This window comes from Candoia aspera, chromosome 7 (genome assembly GCF_035149785.1).
Source record: "Candoia aspera isolate rCanAsp1 chromosome 7, rCanAsp1.hap2, whole genome shotgun sequence".
Classification (NCBI taxonomy): Eukaryota; Metazoa; Chordata; class Lepidosauria; order Squamata; family Boidae; genus Candoia; species Candoia aspera.
Genome location: NC_086159.1, coordinates 76,525,464 through 76,543,183, shown reverse-complemented (window position 1 = coordinate 76,543,183; position 17,720 = coordinate 76,525,464). Strand labels below are relative to the sequence as shown.

Here is a 17,720-nt window from a genome sequence, read left to right as displayed (position 1 = left end):
AGGGATTTTTGCTTCTCCAAGGTGATTTTTTACTGGCCAACTGGAGGGAGCACTGGCCAACTGGAGGAAAATGCCAGCATCTTCCACGTGTTTTGAGCCTGGCAACTATGAAGAGAATTGCTAATTGGATTCCAATTGCTTTGGAAGGATTGAGAAATGGAAAAGCCTACAGAGGCACTGGTACTTTTTCTCCTAGTTTTGAAAATTTGTCTGAGATTACTGAGTATCACAATCTTTAAGTAAGGAGTGATGATTCATTTATTTGGCTTTGGGTAAATTGTAAAATAATCTTACAAACTGTAAACTATAAATATTAAATTAAAGCATGCCAAGCCTATTTGAACAACAACATTCAGACAGCAATGATTTTGCCAGTCCTCCTAATGTTTGGTTACTATGCTAAATTAGGCAACTAATTCAATAATTTCATCAAATAAATATTCATAGACATCATCCAACTAAATTAATCATCATTAAAGCCTACTGATTTTAGCAGAAGACTAAAAGCTTAACTGTCTCCAATTGAAATCTTGGGTTTCAGCACTTTCAACTTTGGTCACTCCAAGGTATTGCTACTGTCTGGAACCTGAAAACCATTAGGAAAGAATCTGAAAACAAAACTACTGACATAGTAATGGTCTTACATTCATCTATGGAATGCTGCATCATTCTATTAACCTAAAAGGGATTAGGTAGAGTTGGAAAAGGCGCCCAACAGGGCAACTAGAACAAGTACAGCTAGAACAATTCTCCTGTAAGAAAGTTTGTGGAGTTTTTTTGCTTGAAAAAAATTGGAAAGGGGAAGCATGATAGAGTTATCTATAATTATACATGGCGTGAACGGTAAAAACAGAAAAAGGGTGTGTGTCTTCTATGTCAGAACCCAGGATCCTCAACCGAAAAAAAACTGCAGGGAGATTCAGGACTGAAGAAAGGACCAACTTCTTGACACAACAGATGGTTGAGCTATGGAATTCACTACTCTCAGATCTGGTGAGGGGCACCAGTTTAGATGGTTCGAGAAGAGATCTGCACAAGTTCACAGAGGATCTGCTATCAATTCTTCTTGACCTCTTGGTGGCTTTCAATACCATTGGCCATGGTACTCTTTTGGATCAGCTCTGTGGAGTGGGAGTGGGTGGCACTGTAATGAGCTAGTTCTCTTCCTTTCTACAGGGATGCTAGTCGGTGTTGATCGGGAAAGGTCCCACCCAAGGCAACTACTATGTGGCCTGCCCCAGGGCTCGGTACTCTCTCCACACCTGTTTAACACCTACATGAAGCCTCTTGGTGAGATTATCCATCCTCCACCATGGGGTGAGGGATCATCAGTATGCCGACGATGTTCAATTATTTCTCTCTGCCCCTGGCAAAGTCAGCAATGATGCTGATGTCCTGTGCCAGTGCCTGGAGGTGGTGGGGGTCTGGATGGCAAACAACAGGCTTCAACTGAACCCTGGCAAGACTGGGGCGGCTTTGGGTTTTAGGGCTTCTGAATCTGGGACTTTAACATCATTGGTACTGGATAGGGTAGCACTGCCCAAACAGACCAGTGTGCATTCTAGGGGTTCTTCTGGACTCACAACTCCTGCTCAAAGAGCAGGTGGCAGTTGTGGCTAGGAGGGCCTTTGTGCAACTGCAGGTTGTGTGTCAGTTGTGCCCATTCCTGGATCAAGAGGCTCTGCTCACAGTTATTCATGCCCTGGTCAACTCCAGAATGGAAGACAGTAACGTGCTCTACACGGGACTGCCCTTGAAGAATAACCAGAACCTTCAACTGGCGCAAAATACAGCGGTGCGGGCAGTTATGTGCCCCCTAGAACAGCACACTTTACCTCTGCTCCATAAGCTTCATTGGTTGCCAGCTTGCTTCCATGTCCAATTCAAGGGGCTGGTTTTGGCCTTTAAAACCCTTCCTGGCATAGGACTGGGTTATCTGAGGGACCGCCTCTCCCTGGTTACATCTATCCATCCCATCAGGTCTGGCAGGAGAGGCATGTTAGAAGTCGTCTGCTAAGGAGTTCCATCTCATGGGACCCAGGAGACGAGACTTGTGTGCCATGGCACCTGCCCTTTGGAATACCATCTCTCCAGAGGTGAGATTAGCCCCAACCCTATTGACCTTCTGGAAATCTCTTAAAACAGGGTTCCTCAACCTTGGCAACTCTAAGCTGTTCAGACTTCAACTCCCAGAATTCTGGGAGTTGAAGTCCGCACAGCTTAGAGTTGCCAAGGCCGAGGAACCCTGTCTTAAAAGACGTTTTTTTCAACAGGTTTGGGAATCCCATGGTAATGAGGAGCCCATAAGGTAGTTGCATTGCACGTTAGATGTAGGCGCATGATATTATTCATATTTTATTTTTTTAATCATGACTTAAGATTTGTTTTTGTTTTATTGTACACCACCCAGTCACATTAAATTTATAACTTATAAATACAAATAAATTTAATGAATAAATAAATAATCCCAAAGGTTGCTAAGTGGTGCCCTCTGCTGTGACAAAAGGTAACCTCTCCTTCAAGCCAAGCCTGACTCCTGAAGACTCCAGGGATGTGTCTCTGTCCAGAAGCGGCTCACCACTGCCTTCTTCCAGGATGGTTTTTTTTTTCCTCAAATTCCTCATGGAACCTCCAGTCCTGGGATTTCTTCGTGGTCTCCCATCCAAGTCCTGACCAGACCAACACATAAAGCGAACTCGTGCTTAAAGTGCCGCCCAGGGGAGAGCCAGGTCCAAGCCCAAGCTGGGCCGTGGAGGCCTGTCACTCTCCCAGCCCGGCCTACCTCGCAGGGCTGTCATTGGGGAGAAGGGGCGGAGGGAGGCCACTGAAGGCGGCCTGGCGAGGCTGGGATAAAAGATCGTTCAAAAAGAAGGGATGAAACGGCCAAGCGCACCAGCCGGCCACAACGCTGGCGTAAACCGAGCGAGGGGGGGGGCAGCGGCGCGGAAGTGGCGGGCGGGGCCTCGGCGGCGCTTCCGGGCCGCTCTGGCCGCGGGTCTCGCCTGCTCCTCCGGCCCCGCCCCGCGCGCCCTCCCTCCGCTCTGCTGCTGCGGCCGCTCTGCGAGCGCCTCCATCCTGGTATTTCGGAGCCTCCATCCTGGTTTCTCAAGTGCCCGGACCCAAAACAGGAAGTAAGTGCTGCGCGCGGCGGTTGCCTGGCTGCGGCCCGGCCTGCTCGGACGGCCAGGACAGCGCCGCAGCTGGAGACGGGCCGGCCGCGGGTTGCCGGCCTGCGCGGCCCAGGGGCGGCGGCACGGCCGGGCCCGGCCCCACCCTCCTCGTCCTCTGAAGCGGCAGGAGCGGCCGGGGAAGACGGCTCCTCAGGGAGAGGGCCCCGCGGGGCGGGGCGGGGCGTGGCTCCCGGACCGCCCCCGAGAGGGACTGCGGAGCTCCCGGCGCAGTTCCATCACGAACGTCTGAGCGCTGCTGGGATATCGCGACCCGCCCAGAGCCCCGTCTCTGGGCCGCCTGTGAACCCGGGGGGGGGGGGGGTCCGCCTTCGTTTCTCGTCCTGCCCTCTTTGCCCTTTTTTTGGCTTCTTGTCACTTGAACGTCTTGTTTTAAATGCTTGTTGGTCAACCGCCCAGAGTCGTGGGCGGCACATAAATTTAATAAATAATAGTATAAATCTAATGAATAAATATTCCTTTATAATATATAACTATAATACTTGCGTTATATAATAAAATATATATATCAAACTCTAAGATATAATACGATATATACAATAAAATGTAATATATATCAAACGATAAAATGTAATATTGTATATATGATATTAGAAGAGCTGTGACGGCCTGACTCTTCACCCGGGCCTTTGGTGAGGGGGAGGGAGGCCCCTCGCTTCATCACGCTTGCCGTCTTTTATCTTCAATTTTTTAATGTTATTTCTTTGATTGTTGTCAGCTGCCCAGAGAGGTTGAGAGTTCAGTGGCCTACAAGTTTAATAAATTATGTTTAATAATTACTCTTACATGTATAGTCTGCCATAAGCGGTATGTGCATCATTAGAACGAGTGATTGCGGATTACACGCCCTCGAGTTGGTGGACTCTTAGGGATCACATAGGAAGGTTTATGGTTATAGCAAGATTGTACAGTATATAATCTCTTCATTCCATTTATATCCCACCACAACCCAACCATTCTCTTTGTGGTGTGCATGCAGAGATACATACATTTATCACCAAGACATTATGCATAATATCTGCTCTCTAATACACAGATATGTCATGATAACATGCCTGTGTATATTCAGAGTGTACCAAAAATCAGGCCCCATAGGCCAATCATAATGTGTTTTACTTATTTATTTTTTCCAGAGAAAATGTTCCTATACTTAGGAGCATTCAAAGGCCATGCATCAAACAAGTAAGGAAGTGTTCAGAAGAAAATGGCAACCTCTTAGAACATTTTGTATATTTTATATAATAAATTGTCTATGGGGCCTGACTTTTGGCACATCTGTATATATAAAAAATACGATGCTAAGCTATTATATTTATAGATAATGAAGTCTCTTTTTTTGTTTGTCCTATGTGTATGTAAGGTAGGTCATTCAGAAGTTGTATCTGTATAAGATGTGTGTGTGCGCGTATGTGTAATTAAACTAAGGGTGGGTGTGTTTATAAAGTAACATATTGCCAGCCATATATAATATTTTTATAATATATCAAATAATATCTGTGTATATAATATACATATGTGTGTGTATATCTGTATGTCATAGGTATCACACACACATTAATGTGAGGCAACATATTTTTATACAAAATGTATTTGTTTTTTCTACATCATAACTGTAGTAACTTGTTTCTTTTTTTCTTCCTACCCCCATTGTCTCTCTATCCCATTACTATGTCTATTGATGCTGCTGTTTCTTTATTTGTGAAATATGTCCTGTCTCATTCTCTTGATGCATTATGGAGGTAGAATAAGCTGGGGAGGGGTGGGTAGAAGTGGCCACAGTAATGGGAGTGGGGGGAACGCAGAGGAATGAGATGTAATATAATTTTCACACAACATGCTGCCCTAATTTAGGAAGTGACCTAACATCGTGGTTAGTGGTTCCCTTCACACAGTGTATGAAACTAGCTTAGAGTTAACTCTGCGAGGAGGGGGTGCTTAGCTTGGTTAATTGCTGGTTCGATGTTTGGTGTGAACCAAGAAAATGGGCTAATTCAGTCACGAGGCTATCTATCTATCTATCTATCTATCTATCTATCTATCTATCTATCAATTGTATTTATATAGCTGCCTATCTCACGTAAAGTGACTCTGGATGGCATACAAGACTTAATTAAAAACAATAAATATATAAGAATCACAATTAAAAATAACTGAAAAGCACATAAAACAAGCGGGGATGATATCAACCACAGTAAGGGGGCCATTGCAAAATCTCCCCAGACCCTGGGACTGATCACAGAGGCAGGTCCCAGGGACATGCGGAATGTTGAGCGGGGTTGCGCTAATCTCACTTCTGGGGGGAGAAGAGTCCGCAAGGCGGGTGCCGCAGCAGAGAATGCCCACCTCCCAAGACCCGCCAGATATAATACCCTGGCAGACGGAACCCGCAGTACGCCTTCTCTGCCAGGCCCGATGGGGCAGGCAGGTGTAATCGGGGAGAGGCAGTCCCTCAGGTATCACTCAGATATTGTTCAAGTATTACATGAACGGGGTGTATGTGTGGGACTACCACAGTTTTGTCAAGATGTATTCCTGTCTGCTGTTCCTCCTCCTCATACTGTCTCCCTACACGTGAAAAGTTGCCTTTTCTGTAGTATGTAATACTCCTCTGATCTCCCCACCTCCATAACACCAACATATTTCTAGTTCTGGCATTTCCATCTTTTCTTTCACATTCCTTAAGTACTCTGGAATAAGACTATAGCACTACCATTTATGTTCCTCTTTCTATTCTGTTCCTTCTATGAAGTAGTGCCTAATGCTACTTGTTAAAAACACCCCCAGTACCTAAAAAGTGCCAGTTTCATTCTCTACTCTCCTAAATTATACAATTTTGATTCCTAATTCTGCTTAGTCCCCACTAAAATGGTAATGTAACCATACATATTCTTCAGGAAATGAATGTTCTCGTATCCTGCCCCCAAAATTGTCGCTCTGGATTTTCACATTGATGATTTATTTCTTTAAAATATCTGGAGTCTCTTACCCACGATCTGTATAACATTTAATATAGTTTACTTTTCTAGTATAAGTAACCACTACCCTGTGTCACTAGTATTTTAACACAAAACAAATCCTCTCCTGAATTTGATTGTTTTAATATTGATGCTGAGAAGTTTTTAGTTACATTATTTTTTTAAAATTTCATAAGCAATATTGAGGCCTTGATAAGAGAACAAGAGACAAGAACCAAACCATGACATTGTAATACAAAAAATACATGTATGGAAATTTTACCACTAATACTCTGAAATAAACTCTGTCCATTTTTTCAGTTCAGAAGTTTACATAAAGCATGCTACTTGCTTTAATGTTTTGACAAATAAAAGCTGTATTTCAAAATGTCTGCTTTCTTCAACTGTATTTTCAAAAATATTCTTTAATTTTACACCTGCACAATACATAGTACTGTTTCAAAATACATTTCAGTTCTCAAAATATATCAGCTTTGCCCATCAAAACATTGCTTCATGCTTAATTTCAAATAGGTCTTCAGCTGTTAACCTCATGGACTCTTGTGGGATCTGAAGACAGATTTATGGAGAAGACTATTCATTTTTCTATCTTCTAGCATAACAGTATATTGTTAAAATGAAAATTGTAATGAAAGCCCTACTGACTTGCAGGCAATGCAGAAGTTAGACAAAGAAAATTTCATTATTGCCCACCTCTGGAGAAAGAAAATGGGGAAATTGAGAAGGGGGCCACTCCTTTAACATTGGAAAATACCTCTGCTGAATGGAACTGTTAAGAAGCTTCTTGATCATTGGAAAAAAAAATCTTGTCAGATAATAAATTGGTATATTAGATACTGTGATCATCTAGTTAATTTTGGGAAACCAGTACATCAGTGCAACTAAAAGAGTAATATGGAAACTATCTCTTTCCTAATGTGTTTTTCAGCTAGCATTTTGTGATGATTCATGTCCTACCTCCATTTGGATATTGATTTGCACACAGCTGCCTTTTGGAATAAAATCTGAACAGCATTCAAACTCGCTTGAATCAAATAAATAGAATCAAATAAATAAAATTATAGTGTGATTCAAAAACCTGATAATGACAGTTTAATTTATGGAATTGGTTAGGAACTCTTGCATTTTTATCTTTAAATAAACTCTGGATGCTTTAGAAAAGGTCTTGTCAATAAATAAATATGTCAGCAAGACTACCTTGGCTTATAAGAGGACATTTCTCTGGTAGCTTCTGATTTTGTTACAGAGAATTTTGGATTGCACCCTTGATTCATTCTAGAACCTAGATATTTCAGAAACATGAGCTTGGAAGCCTCACTCATAGCAGAATCACCGTTCCTTGAATTCCACTAACTAGAATTTGGAAATGTGAATATACTGTAGAACCCTTGGCTGGATAGTTACTTAATAGTAAATTGTGGGTGTAGAGAGATTGCAGCATTTGAAATAAAAACTGCAAGCTCTGAGTATGCACATTGGAAGTATTTTCCCACAATTCAAGTGAGTGAATGTTGGAGTTTGCTAACTCACAGTTTGAAGAAATACAAAGCAGTGAATGTTCTAAATTTAAACTAAGTGGTTCTACATAATGTGGGTTTCAAGGAAGAAAGGCAAAGTTTCTAAAGAAAAAAAGGTAAACATTAATTGGTACTTTATAGCCTAATCCTCTGTGTACATTGTGCAGGTACAGACTTAATAAAACATCTCTTTTTCCCACTTCCGGGCAAGTAGATGAATGGTTATTGGATGTCTGCTGAGATATGTAGTTCAGGCCTAGCTAAGGAGTATATGATCTACCAAAGTGAAACACTCTAAATATCACCTGATGTAGAAAGCAAAGTTTTAAGCAATAATTTCAGGGCAGTTTAAAATGCTTCCTTTTGTTATATTTCATAACAATATAGCAAATGCTAAAGGTAGCTGGAAACATGGCAAACTTTATACTGAAAAACATATACATGAACCTGCTCCAATCGAAGCGAAAATTTGTAGCTCAGGGTTGAAGTGTGGTGTCCTTGGTGCTCTCTGAGCCTTGTTGTTTTTTTGCAGACGTTTCATTGCCAGACTAGGCAGCATCTTCAGTGCAAAGAGGGAGTGGGCCTTGCTCTCTGTTTGTATACTGTGGCTTGCCCTGCTTGTGTTGGTGGGGGTGTTGATCTCTCCTTGGGAGTTCTTTGATTGGGCTGTTGTTTGCTGCTTGGTTGACTGAGTTGATAGTTCCCTGACTAGGGTGTTGCATACTGTTTGATTGTTCGTCTGGTGTTAATCCTGGTGTTAATCTTTGCTGGCGAGGAGGTGTTCTGGTCTTTTAGCTTTTCTACTGTCTCTTTTGAGCGGCATGTAAATGTTGTTTACCTCTGTGTGCCTGTTGGTGGCTGGCTTGTCTGAGTGCCAGGCTTCCAGGAATTCCCTATCATTTTTGGATTTGGCTTGGTCTAGGATGCTCACTGTTCCCCAGTTGAAAGTATGGTTGAGTCTGTCCACACGGACAGAGGGATCCACATGGACAGATGAGAACTCATGGACAGACTCAACCATACTTTCAACTGGGAAACCATGAGCATCCTAGACCAAGCCAAATCCAAAAATGCTAGGGAATTCCTGGCAGCTTGGCACTCAGACAAAGCAGTATGTGAGTTTCTGCTTGGTAATCATCACCCCATGGGAGCAGCAGCCCTTATTTGATCCTAGGATAACTGACTGCTTCTTCTTAAAGGTATGAAAGACTTGTGCCTGATGCTGTGCAGTGGGGAGAAGCTGCGAGGAATTAATTGTCCACTAGCATGGTGAGGAGCAAATGTCTGTGGTCTAGGTCTGTCATACTGCTATTTTGCTGACTGGTCTGTGCACAAAGTACTAGGGCCATTTGGATTCTGAGATAATAAGTAGGTTGCAGGTTCAAAATAAATAATTACCAAATTGCTAATCTGGGATTGTTCTCTTCTAGATTTGATTATGACCACAGTTGAAGAAGAGTCTGACACAGTGACAGTAGAAACCGTGAATTCTGTGACTCTGACACAAGATACTCAAGGCAACCTTATTCTTCACTGCCCTCAGGATGGTATAGAACACCTGTTATTTGACTGTATGCTTTCTCCATATTATTTCAAATTATAGTTATTCCACAGACCAAGATAATGGGTTTGGTTGCACTGTGGGGCGGGGGTGTATGTGGCATATTTTTGTAGTACAATTTTGTAGTAAAGTTTTTTATGTATCACATTTTCACTGGGAATTTTACAGTTTCCTAGAGGAATTTCAAGACTGTCCCATAAAAAACAAAACAAGGGTCTTCAATGGATGAGTTAAGAGTTGCGTTTCCTTAAGACATCAGTTTCACTTCCTGAACCCCACTCCTCAAAAGAGACTGTGATCCCACTTCTGAAGCATGAAGATGGTGCAAAACCCCATCCCCCTTGGACATTTCTCTCTAAAATCCATTTGTTGAGTCTCCAGAAGAGGTGTTTTGCACCACTTTACCCTTTTAACTCAAGCTGCTTGAGACTGGATATGGGATGTGGGAGGACTAGACCAGATCATTTTCACACAATTGAGTTTAATGTGTATGAAAATAGGATTAAAGAAAGCTTATTTTAATGATACATAGTAGGGTGGGCAAATATATTAGGACTGGAGGTTGCACTTAAAAAAATGAAGAAATTAAGCCATTCATATCTTTAAAGGGCATGGTATTATGGCACCAGAGAACAGGTCAGACTTTTTGGCATGTTTTTTCCTCTTTTTCCCCCTTCTTTTTTCCCCCCTATTTTATGCCTTATTATTGTTTTTTCTTTTAAGTGAAAAGTCACACCATCAAATATTAGCTGCTGGTCTCTGGGGATTGAAAAAAGGGGTCTGGGAGACTTCAAGCAGGCCATGGATTGCCCACCCTGGACCAACAGCAATGTGAATAGTTTTCAGGAGCTGTCTGAACCCGAGAATTTTATCAAAACTGGCATTTCTCAGTAACTACATTTTTCCATAGGACTTCCAGCTGAGTGTTACAGAATGTCCTTGAATGAATGCATATTGATGTACAGTAAGCAGTTCAGCAAGGAATAGTGCCAAACAGGTTTTCCTTATGAGTTTCATGGCTATCATTTTCCTTCTCTATGTGCGTATTTAGAGGCAGATGAAATAGACTCCGAAGACAGCACTGAACCTCCACATAAAAGGCTTTGCTTATCATCAGAAGATGACCAGAGTATTGACGGCAGCACTCCATGCATTTCTGTTGTTGCAGTTCCAAGTGAGTTGTTCTTCCTAAGTATGTGCAGATGCAACTTAGGGGAGGTTGCTGTTGTAAGACCATATCCCTGTTTGCCACAGGGCTAATGCCTGAGTATGGACCAAGCAGTTGCTGGTTGGGACGTTTTGGGAGCTCTCACGAGAATGGTCTTGATGATGCTGATGTTCTGGTGATCCCTTCCATAGTTATGTTCCATAGTCCAGTGACCAGATTGCAGAACTCTCTCCTTGCTCAGTTGAACCTGAGCTAACTGTTGTTGGCTAGACTAAAAAGTCAGGGGGAAAAAATCTCAAAAGACAGCTGCCAACCCCTTTGATAACAATGTCATGAATGCTGCATCTTGGTGATAGTGATCTCATCAGGAGTTGAGTTCAGCTCAAGAGGGGTTGGTGCTGCTGTTTCAGCCTGTTATCCTGATTTTCCCCCCTCTCTCTGTGTTAATTGTTTGGATGTTACACATTTCTATTTTAATAAGTATTGATGCCTGATTTTAATAGCTCAACCTTTCTGTCAGTGGAGTCATATGTTATGCTAGGCCATAATGTGGATGGTTTGGTGAAGGTTCGGGACTGTCTTCAGGCTATGGTCAAAAAAGTCAAGCTGGCAGCCATAACAATGGAGTTAAAGCTTTGTGTTTTTTTTTTATGGGCGTCGCAGGTACTACCTGTAAGATCATAAGCACTGTTGAGATTTCACTTAGCAACTGCTTCACTTAACGACTGAGTTGCTGGTCCCAATTGTGGTAATTAAGTGAGGGCTACCTGAGTTGTGCAACGAAATGTGTTCATTTTCTGTTTCATGGCGTACGGCCTTTCCAAATCTGAAAAAGAGAATTTGGGTATGTACAGTATATGTTGATTTGTGGCAACATGGTGCAGTTCCTTCTCTGACGTATGGATCAGGAGGTTTTGAGGAAATGCATGGCAAGTGAATTTTTGTTTGGCTGGTGAAGTGAGTCCACCATTCCTTATCCCTGTCTGTAAACATACCTAAAGAAAACAGGCAGGAAAACAGAAATAGCAAGGAGTCATAACTCGCTAAAGCATATTCATCGAAGATGGTAGCTATCGTGCATATGTGAGAAGAACACTTACAACAGAGGTAAAAGTCCTGTACAAACTTAACCCTTTACATGTGCTTAAGTTTCAGAAAGTGATCAGAGCTTTGAGGTGACTATGACCGCTACCACAGAGGTAGCCGACAGTGAGGTTAACGAAGGAACGGTTACTCAAATTCAGGTATAATACAGTTCTAGAGGTCTTTAATGCATTCTTGGGGCATGGTTGTATGGGATTTGGAAATCTAAAAAATAGGGTTGCTGTCAGAGTAATGAGTTTACCCTAAATACCAGCAGCATCTGCAAGATTTCACTTAGTCAGACTAACAGAAGTAGCATTGTGGGGTCATGACACAAGCTCTGCCCCTCTTGGGGGCCCGTGTGATGTTTTTTGTAGAAAAAGGATGGGATTTGTGTTGTGACATCACAGTGCTGCTTTCATCGGTCTGACTCCCCTTGCTGTCCCCTCCCACCCCCTGTAGATTCTGCTACACCAGTGTTTCTCAACCTAGGCAATTTTAAGATATGTGGACTTCAGCTCCCAGAATTCCTCAGCCAGTATGTTGCTCTTAACATGTTTTGTCCTATTTAATCAGGAACTAGGATATAGATAATGTCTCTCCCCTCCTCAGAAAAACTTGTTCCTTGGAACTCCAAACAAACATATTGCTAAATTTACTTAACAGTTCCCAAGGCAGGATATTATATGGACCTTGGAGGAAGGACAACTGATCATTTCAGATACTAAATTATACTTTAGATGGAATATTTTACACCTACGAGGGCCAGATAAATTGTCCCTCTGCGCCCCCCCCCCAATCTATTACATAGCAGACACAGCATCCTCCTGCACCCCCTGCTGATTTATTTCTGCAGCAGGGACAATTCATCAAATACTAAAGGACTATAAGTAAATGTTAATCATTTCCAGTCATTTTAGAGCATCTGCAGATAGGAAGATGAGAATAACTTTAATTATATCCATCAAACGTTTTCAGGTTTTGCCCTACATTCCAAAACAGAAAAAAGTGGAGACATCCTTTACTTTCCCCTATCGGGCCATTTGGATTCAGTATGATCAATAGGATTATCTGTATAATATTCCTATTGATTATACTGAGCAATTTGGACTCAGTGTAATCACAGTAAGAATGTCTGTATTAGCTAATTCAGACTGTATGCGTATCATAGGTCATCTGCATCCTTTATTCATGAGCCTCAATATCAGTTGAAAGGCCTCCTCTCCCATTTGCCTCTCGCAGATTCTTCAGAATGAGCAACTGGATGAAATCTCTTCTCTGGCCAATGAAGAAGTGTCTGCAGTCAGTCAGGCCTGGTTTACAACCAAAGAGGATAAGGATTGTTTAACAAACAAAGGCAAGTTTACATTTTCTCATTGTGGAAGGCATCCTTGTATCTTCCACAGGGTGAATACCTGTGGATATTTGGTGCATGATGTACATGATAGAGAAGTATGACATTATTTTGATATAAATTAATAGATTTTATTAAAATGATTTGAGGAAAACATGCTAGCTTTTTTTACAATGAGAGCCAATGAATTTTTATAGCGTGTATTTTATTGGTTTCTATGTCACTCCAGCTTTTACATTTTTTTCTTGCCTAGAAATAATAGAAACCCTTCATGTACAATTTTAGGGATTAATCATCAATGCTAAACGTCAACATTTGTGTCCATATACTATTTAATTTGTTGTGTGTATGAAAAGTTTACTGATAAATGCTTGTTGCATTGGGTGCACAGGTTTAAAGCCACTTTGCATGACGCTCACTTGGAAAATAATTGGAAAGGTTATACTGTGATTTAATTATATCTTATTTATTATATTTTAATCCACCCAATAATTACTATTCTCTGTCAGATCACATTAAAAATGATGCTGTAGTGGCGCCAATCAATTACTAAAATTTATTTGCTTGATTAGCAGTGGATCTAAATAAACCTCCTTTGCTTCTCTGTGCTAATTGTTCCCCATAAGTCTAACTACTAGTAGGGTGTCTTTGTGTGACAGATTCTTCTCCATTTTTAAGGTCATAAGTGGAAACAGGGAATGTGGTCGAAGGAAGAAATTGAGATTTTGATGAGTAACATTGAGCGTTATTTAAAGGTTTGTGTTGCTGTCAATATGCCTCCTAGTTTCAGAAGTTGGTCTCTTCTGTCTGCTGGGTTTCAGAACTTTCATCAAGGATTCCATTTGCACTGTAGGGTTTTTCCATGTTTTCTGCTATAGCCCCCAATTTCCTGAAAACTGACTTCTGAATATTGTCAAGTGCCTCTATCTCAGTATGTGGAGATAACTCCCTCTTCACCTGAGTTTGCAGGAGCTTATACAGCAGTGGATCTGGTTAAGCAGCATCCAGACTGTTTATTTACCTATTTAACTAAATGGTGAATGGTGCTTTTGTTTAAAATGGGATTGTCCATCCTTTTTATAGTATTAATTCAAGGACTTAGTAGTTGGCAATGAATCCAATGGATCTTAAATTGGGACATCCTGAATCCCAGCTTCACCCTGATTGATGCTGATTCAACCTTTTCTTAAAAGTACTTAAGAATCCCATTCCATCCAATTTCATTAAGCAGCGTGTCTTCCATATAGAGAGAGGTATAAAGAACTTTTTAGTTAGATTTGTTTATAATGAATTTCATTTTGTAATTTAAAAAAATTACTGATTTGAACCTCCTTGTTTTGACTTTTAAAATCCATTAGAAATATGAAAAGTTCATTTCTCCCATATTTGATTTCAGCTGAAATGAATTTCACACCTTTTTCAGGTTGCTAGTTATTTTAAAAAAATAAAAAACACTGTTGCCTTCTTAATCTCATATTAAATGTATAGTCATTACAATCATTATATAATCGAGCAATAATAAAACGTCTTTGTTATTTAGCAGCCTTCTTAAACATGCAAAATCAGATACTGCCTTATTTCTCCACCCCCTCCAGAGGTGATGGTCTTCCATTCCCATTTACCATCATGAACAATATCTGGCTAAGATTAATTATAGCTTTAATTGCCCAACTCATTTGGAGGAGCCTGTCCTGAAAAATCAGTTTTCATTTACTGTCCAGTGATGGGAAACTTAAATTGTCATCCCACTCTCAATGTGACCAGGCACGTGGAATAAAAGATGCCACTGAAATCATCTTTGAGATGTCAAAAGATGAAAGGAAAGATTTCTACAGGACCATTGCATGGGGTTTGAACCGGCCTCTCTTTGCTGTTTATAGACGAGTACTTCGCATGTACGATGACCGAAACCACGTTGGCAAGTATGAAACTTCCTAATGTTTGACCTGAATGGTAGGATTTTGAGTTGTGAATAGCTTGATGCGCAGGGCAACAGGTTCTAGCTTGAAGAATAGAGACCTAAAATGTTGGAAAGCGATGATGTTATATGAACTAATTGACCAGAAAATTATAAAAAACTTGCTGTAGCTGTAAAAAAAAAAGTAAAGAGAATCTCCAACTGAGACCTTCACCCTCCATAGGTCCTCATCACATTATTGATAGGGCAAAACATTTGAGAATCTTTTCTCATGTACTGAAATTCACTTGAAGATCTGTGAGTACAGTAGATCCAAATTTAACTTCTGCCTATTCCTGTAATAAATATCCTGAGCATCAATCCAGAAGAGGTGGAGGCCATGTTCATAGGTGGTGTCTCCACATAGATGAATAGTATTTAATCTGCTTTAAGTAAGATTGTGTTCTTTTAAAATAGGAGTGTGTAATATATAGGCCCTGGATGAAAATTATGGCTTGAATGACCATGAGGCAGTGAATAACTGATTGCTGGTTTCCTGCTATAGTGACAAGGAGCAGATTACACGGCTTCCTTTCCTAGTGATCCTAATTAAAATCATGATTTCCCACAGTGAGAAACTAGCAAATTGTATGCAAGATGGTGAAGAATGGGAGAACTCATGGCTTCCCCTTTGCTCCAAGTGTTTCCTCAAGACAATGGAACAAGATGCATTTGTATAATGTGTGTATGTTTATATCTTCATTAAATATGCTGTTTAAATGTTTAACAGGTATACTCCTGAAGAAATTGAAAAGCTCAAAGAGTAAGTTTTATTTTAATCAGATTTTGCCAATAGTTCATATTCCATTCTAGAAGCTTGGTTTAATCTTAGATTGACAGGTGGAGATTCATGAACTGATATCAAGAGAGAAAAGAAACATCAAAATGGATTGTGTGAATTAAATGCTCTCTGGAAGCCTCTGCATCTGCATAGGGCTTTAGGGGAGACCTTTCAGCTTTGTTTGGGGCAAATAACTTGATTCGAAAGGCTGTGTTAAGTCTGTGCTGTATGCGTTCACGCTCTATGTCACAGCCACTCTTAGTTGACAGGAACCTATAGAAAGACCAAGATGCTGTCTACTGTTCAGAGACCTGATTTGATACTGGCTGTATAAACACCAAAAAAGCTCTCATTAATGTATGCCAGGAATACAGAGATCCCCCATCATCCTTATATATCTAAACAGCAATATAGACAACTGCTCAAAAGTGAAAAGAGGGAGGCTACAAGGATGCCCTGGGAACAGCTGATTCCTGTGGCTCAGTCTAAAAACTCAGCATTTTTTTTGGCATCCCATTGCATCTCCCTCCAAAGTTACCTCAATATGATTGCATCATCCATGCAGCAGTGTGGGAGGAATACTGGCAGGAGCTATAGAAAAGGGATGGAGAAGCTACTCCTGTGTTGAATCTGGCTGTGGAGACACCCCCTTCCCCCAGAGGGGCCAACAGTAACCTGCTGTAAAGTATGTCAGAGGCTTTCAAGCTTTTTCAGGGTGCAGAACTTCTTAACTAAGAAAAATAATAATCCCAGAGCCTTTGATCAAGAGGCAAAGCTCTACTGATAAAAAATTGGCTGCATTCAAATTTGTTTGTTTGTTTGTTGCCCTTAGTTTCTTGGAAAACCCCATCAGGTTCTTACAGAATCTTAAGATTCTGCAGAACACAAGTTGAAAAAAACTTCTATTTGATTCTACATTACTCCTCTGGTGCAGTTGTTTCAGGATTGTGCCCAGTCCTGAATCTCAACCAAAAGAGGTCGAGATGATCAGCTTCCTTCAGAGCCCTTGGCAGCTGCAGGCTGACCACTTTCTCAGCAACCTTCCCACAAAAGGAAGGGTTGGACACAAGCTGGAAGTTATCCATCACTGTAGGGTCCAGCAGTGGTTTCTTGAGGATGGGGTAGACTACCACATCCTCAAGTACAGGCCCTTCCTCAAGAATGAATTCAGTTGAATTGTTGCACCTGGTGTCAGGCCCAACTCAGGCTTAACTAACTATGATTGCTGGGTTAGTAGACATAGCTTGAGAGTGAATACTGATCTACCCTCTTAGTATGGAATATCTCTCAGAATGGACCTTCCTTATCTTATTTTTTATTGCCAGAAAAGCAAATGCTTCTTCTTTGAATGTACCATGATTGATTGGAAAGAAAGTGGATTTCCTCTCTGAGTTCCAGCTAGCTGGCACAAAACAGGCCTTGCCTCCAGGATCATAAGCCAACTTCCAATGCTCTTTCTGGACCAGAAGGGCAATTAATTTTATGCATGGCTTGTCCCATTCAGTTGAGAGGCAGGACTGACCCTAAGAGGACTGTATGCAGAGGAATAGAATTATTCTGACGGAAACGGCTTTGATATTTTGATACGTAGTTGTGAGTATTGTCAGGAGATGAATTTAAATCTTACAAAAAATCATGAAGTAGTAATTTGAGAAGCAAAAGTGAAAGGGCCAATTATAGATTTTATGTTATATTTTAACAGTTTTCTCTGTGTGCAAGATGGCCTGCTTGTTAGGAACTAGTGCAGCTCTTTGTGTGGGATCCATGTCCCATTCTTTCTAAAGAAACCTCAAGCCTAAGTAGGCCCTTCTACTGTACAGTATACTGTACTGTATTTATAGAAAGGAACATTTTGGAATGATTATCTTGGCTTTCTGCTCCTATTCCAATCAGCATATATTAGCCTACTGTGCAATAACTGATCTTCGCAGTCCCGATGAACAGAACTAATAGCTTTTTCCTTTAGATTAAGAATAAAGCACGGTAACGACTGGGCGACAATCGGAGCAGCTCTTGGTCGGAGCGCTTCGTCTGTGAAAGACCGATGCAGGCTGATGAAGGACACTTGCAACACAGGTACAGCTGTTAAAACAACTGCCCAGGAAAACCTAGTTGTGCCTGTGGAATGGCTTTGCC

At 41.2% G+C, this 17,720-nt stretch overlaps 1 protein-coding gene across 3 annotated transcripts in view; it reads left to right on the top strand.

Annotated features, from left to right (window-relative positions):
- The first annotated feature begins 3,026 nt into the window (after positions 1 to 3,026).
- Positions 3,027 to 17,720, top strand: part of DMTF1 (cyclin D binding myb like transcription factor 1) — a 28,999-nt gene continuing 14,305 nt past the window's right edge. For 2 of the 3 annotated variants that reach the window (XM_063308232.1, XM_063308231.1), the window contains exons 1-9: positions 3,027 to 3,131; positions 9,111 to 9,227; positions 10,293 to 10,415; positions 11,559 to 11,653; positions 12,735 to 12,849; positions 13,525 to 13,601; positions 14,611 to 14,768; positions 15,534 to 15,566; positions 17,551 to 17,660. In XM_063308232.1, the coding sequence (XP_063164302.1) occupies positions 9,119 to 9,227; positions 10,293 to 10,415; positions 11,559 to 11,653; positions 12,735 to 12,849; positions 13,525 to 13,601; positions 14,611 to 14,768; positions 15,534 to 15,566; positions 17,551 to 17,660 (820 nt within the window). In that variant the 5' untranslated portion in view covers positions 3,027 to 3,131; positions 9,111 to 9,118. Of the gene's footprint in view, positions 3,132 to 9,110; positions 9,252 to 10,292; positions 10,416 to 11,558; positions 11,654 to 12,734; positions 12,850 to 13,524; positions 13,602 to 14,610; positions 14,769 to 15,533; positions 15,567 to 17,550; positions 17,661 to 17,720 lie in introns of those variants that run through there. The other variant, XM_063308233.1, reaches the window with a different exon arrangement.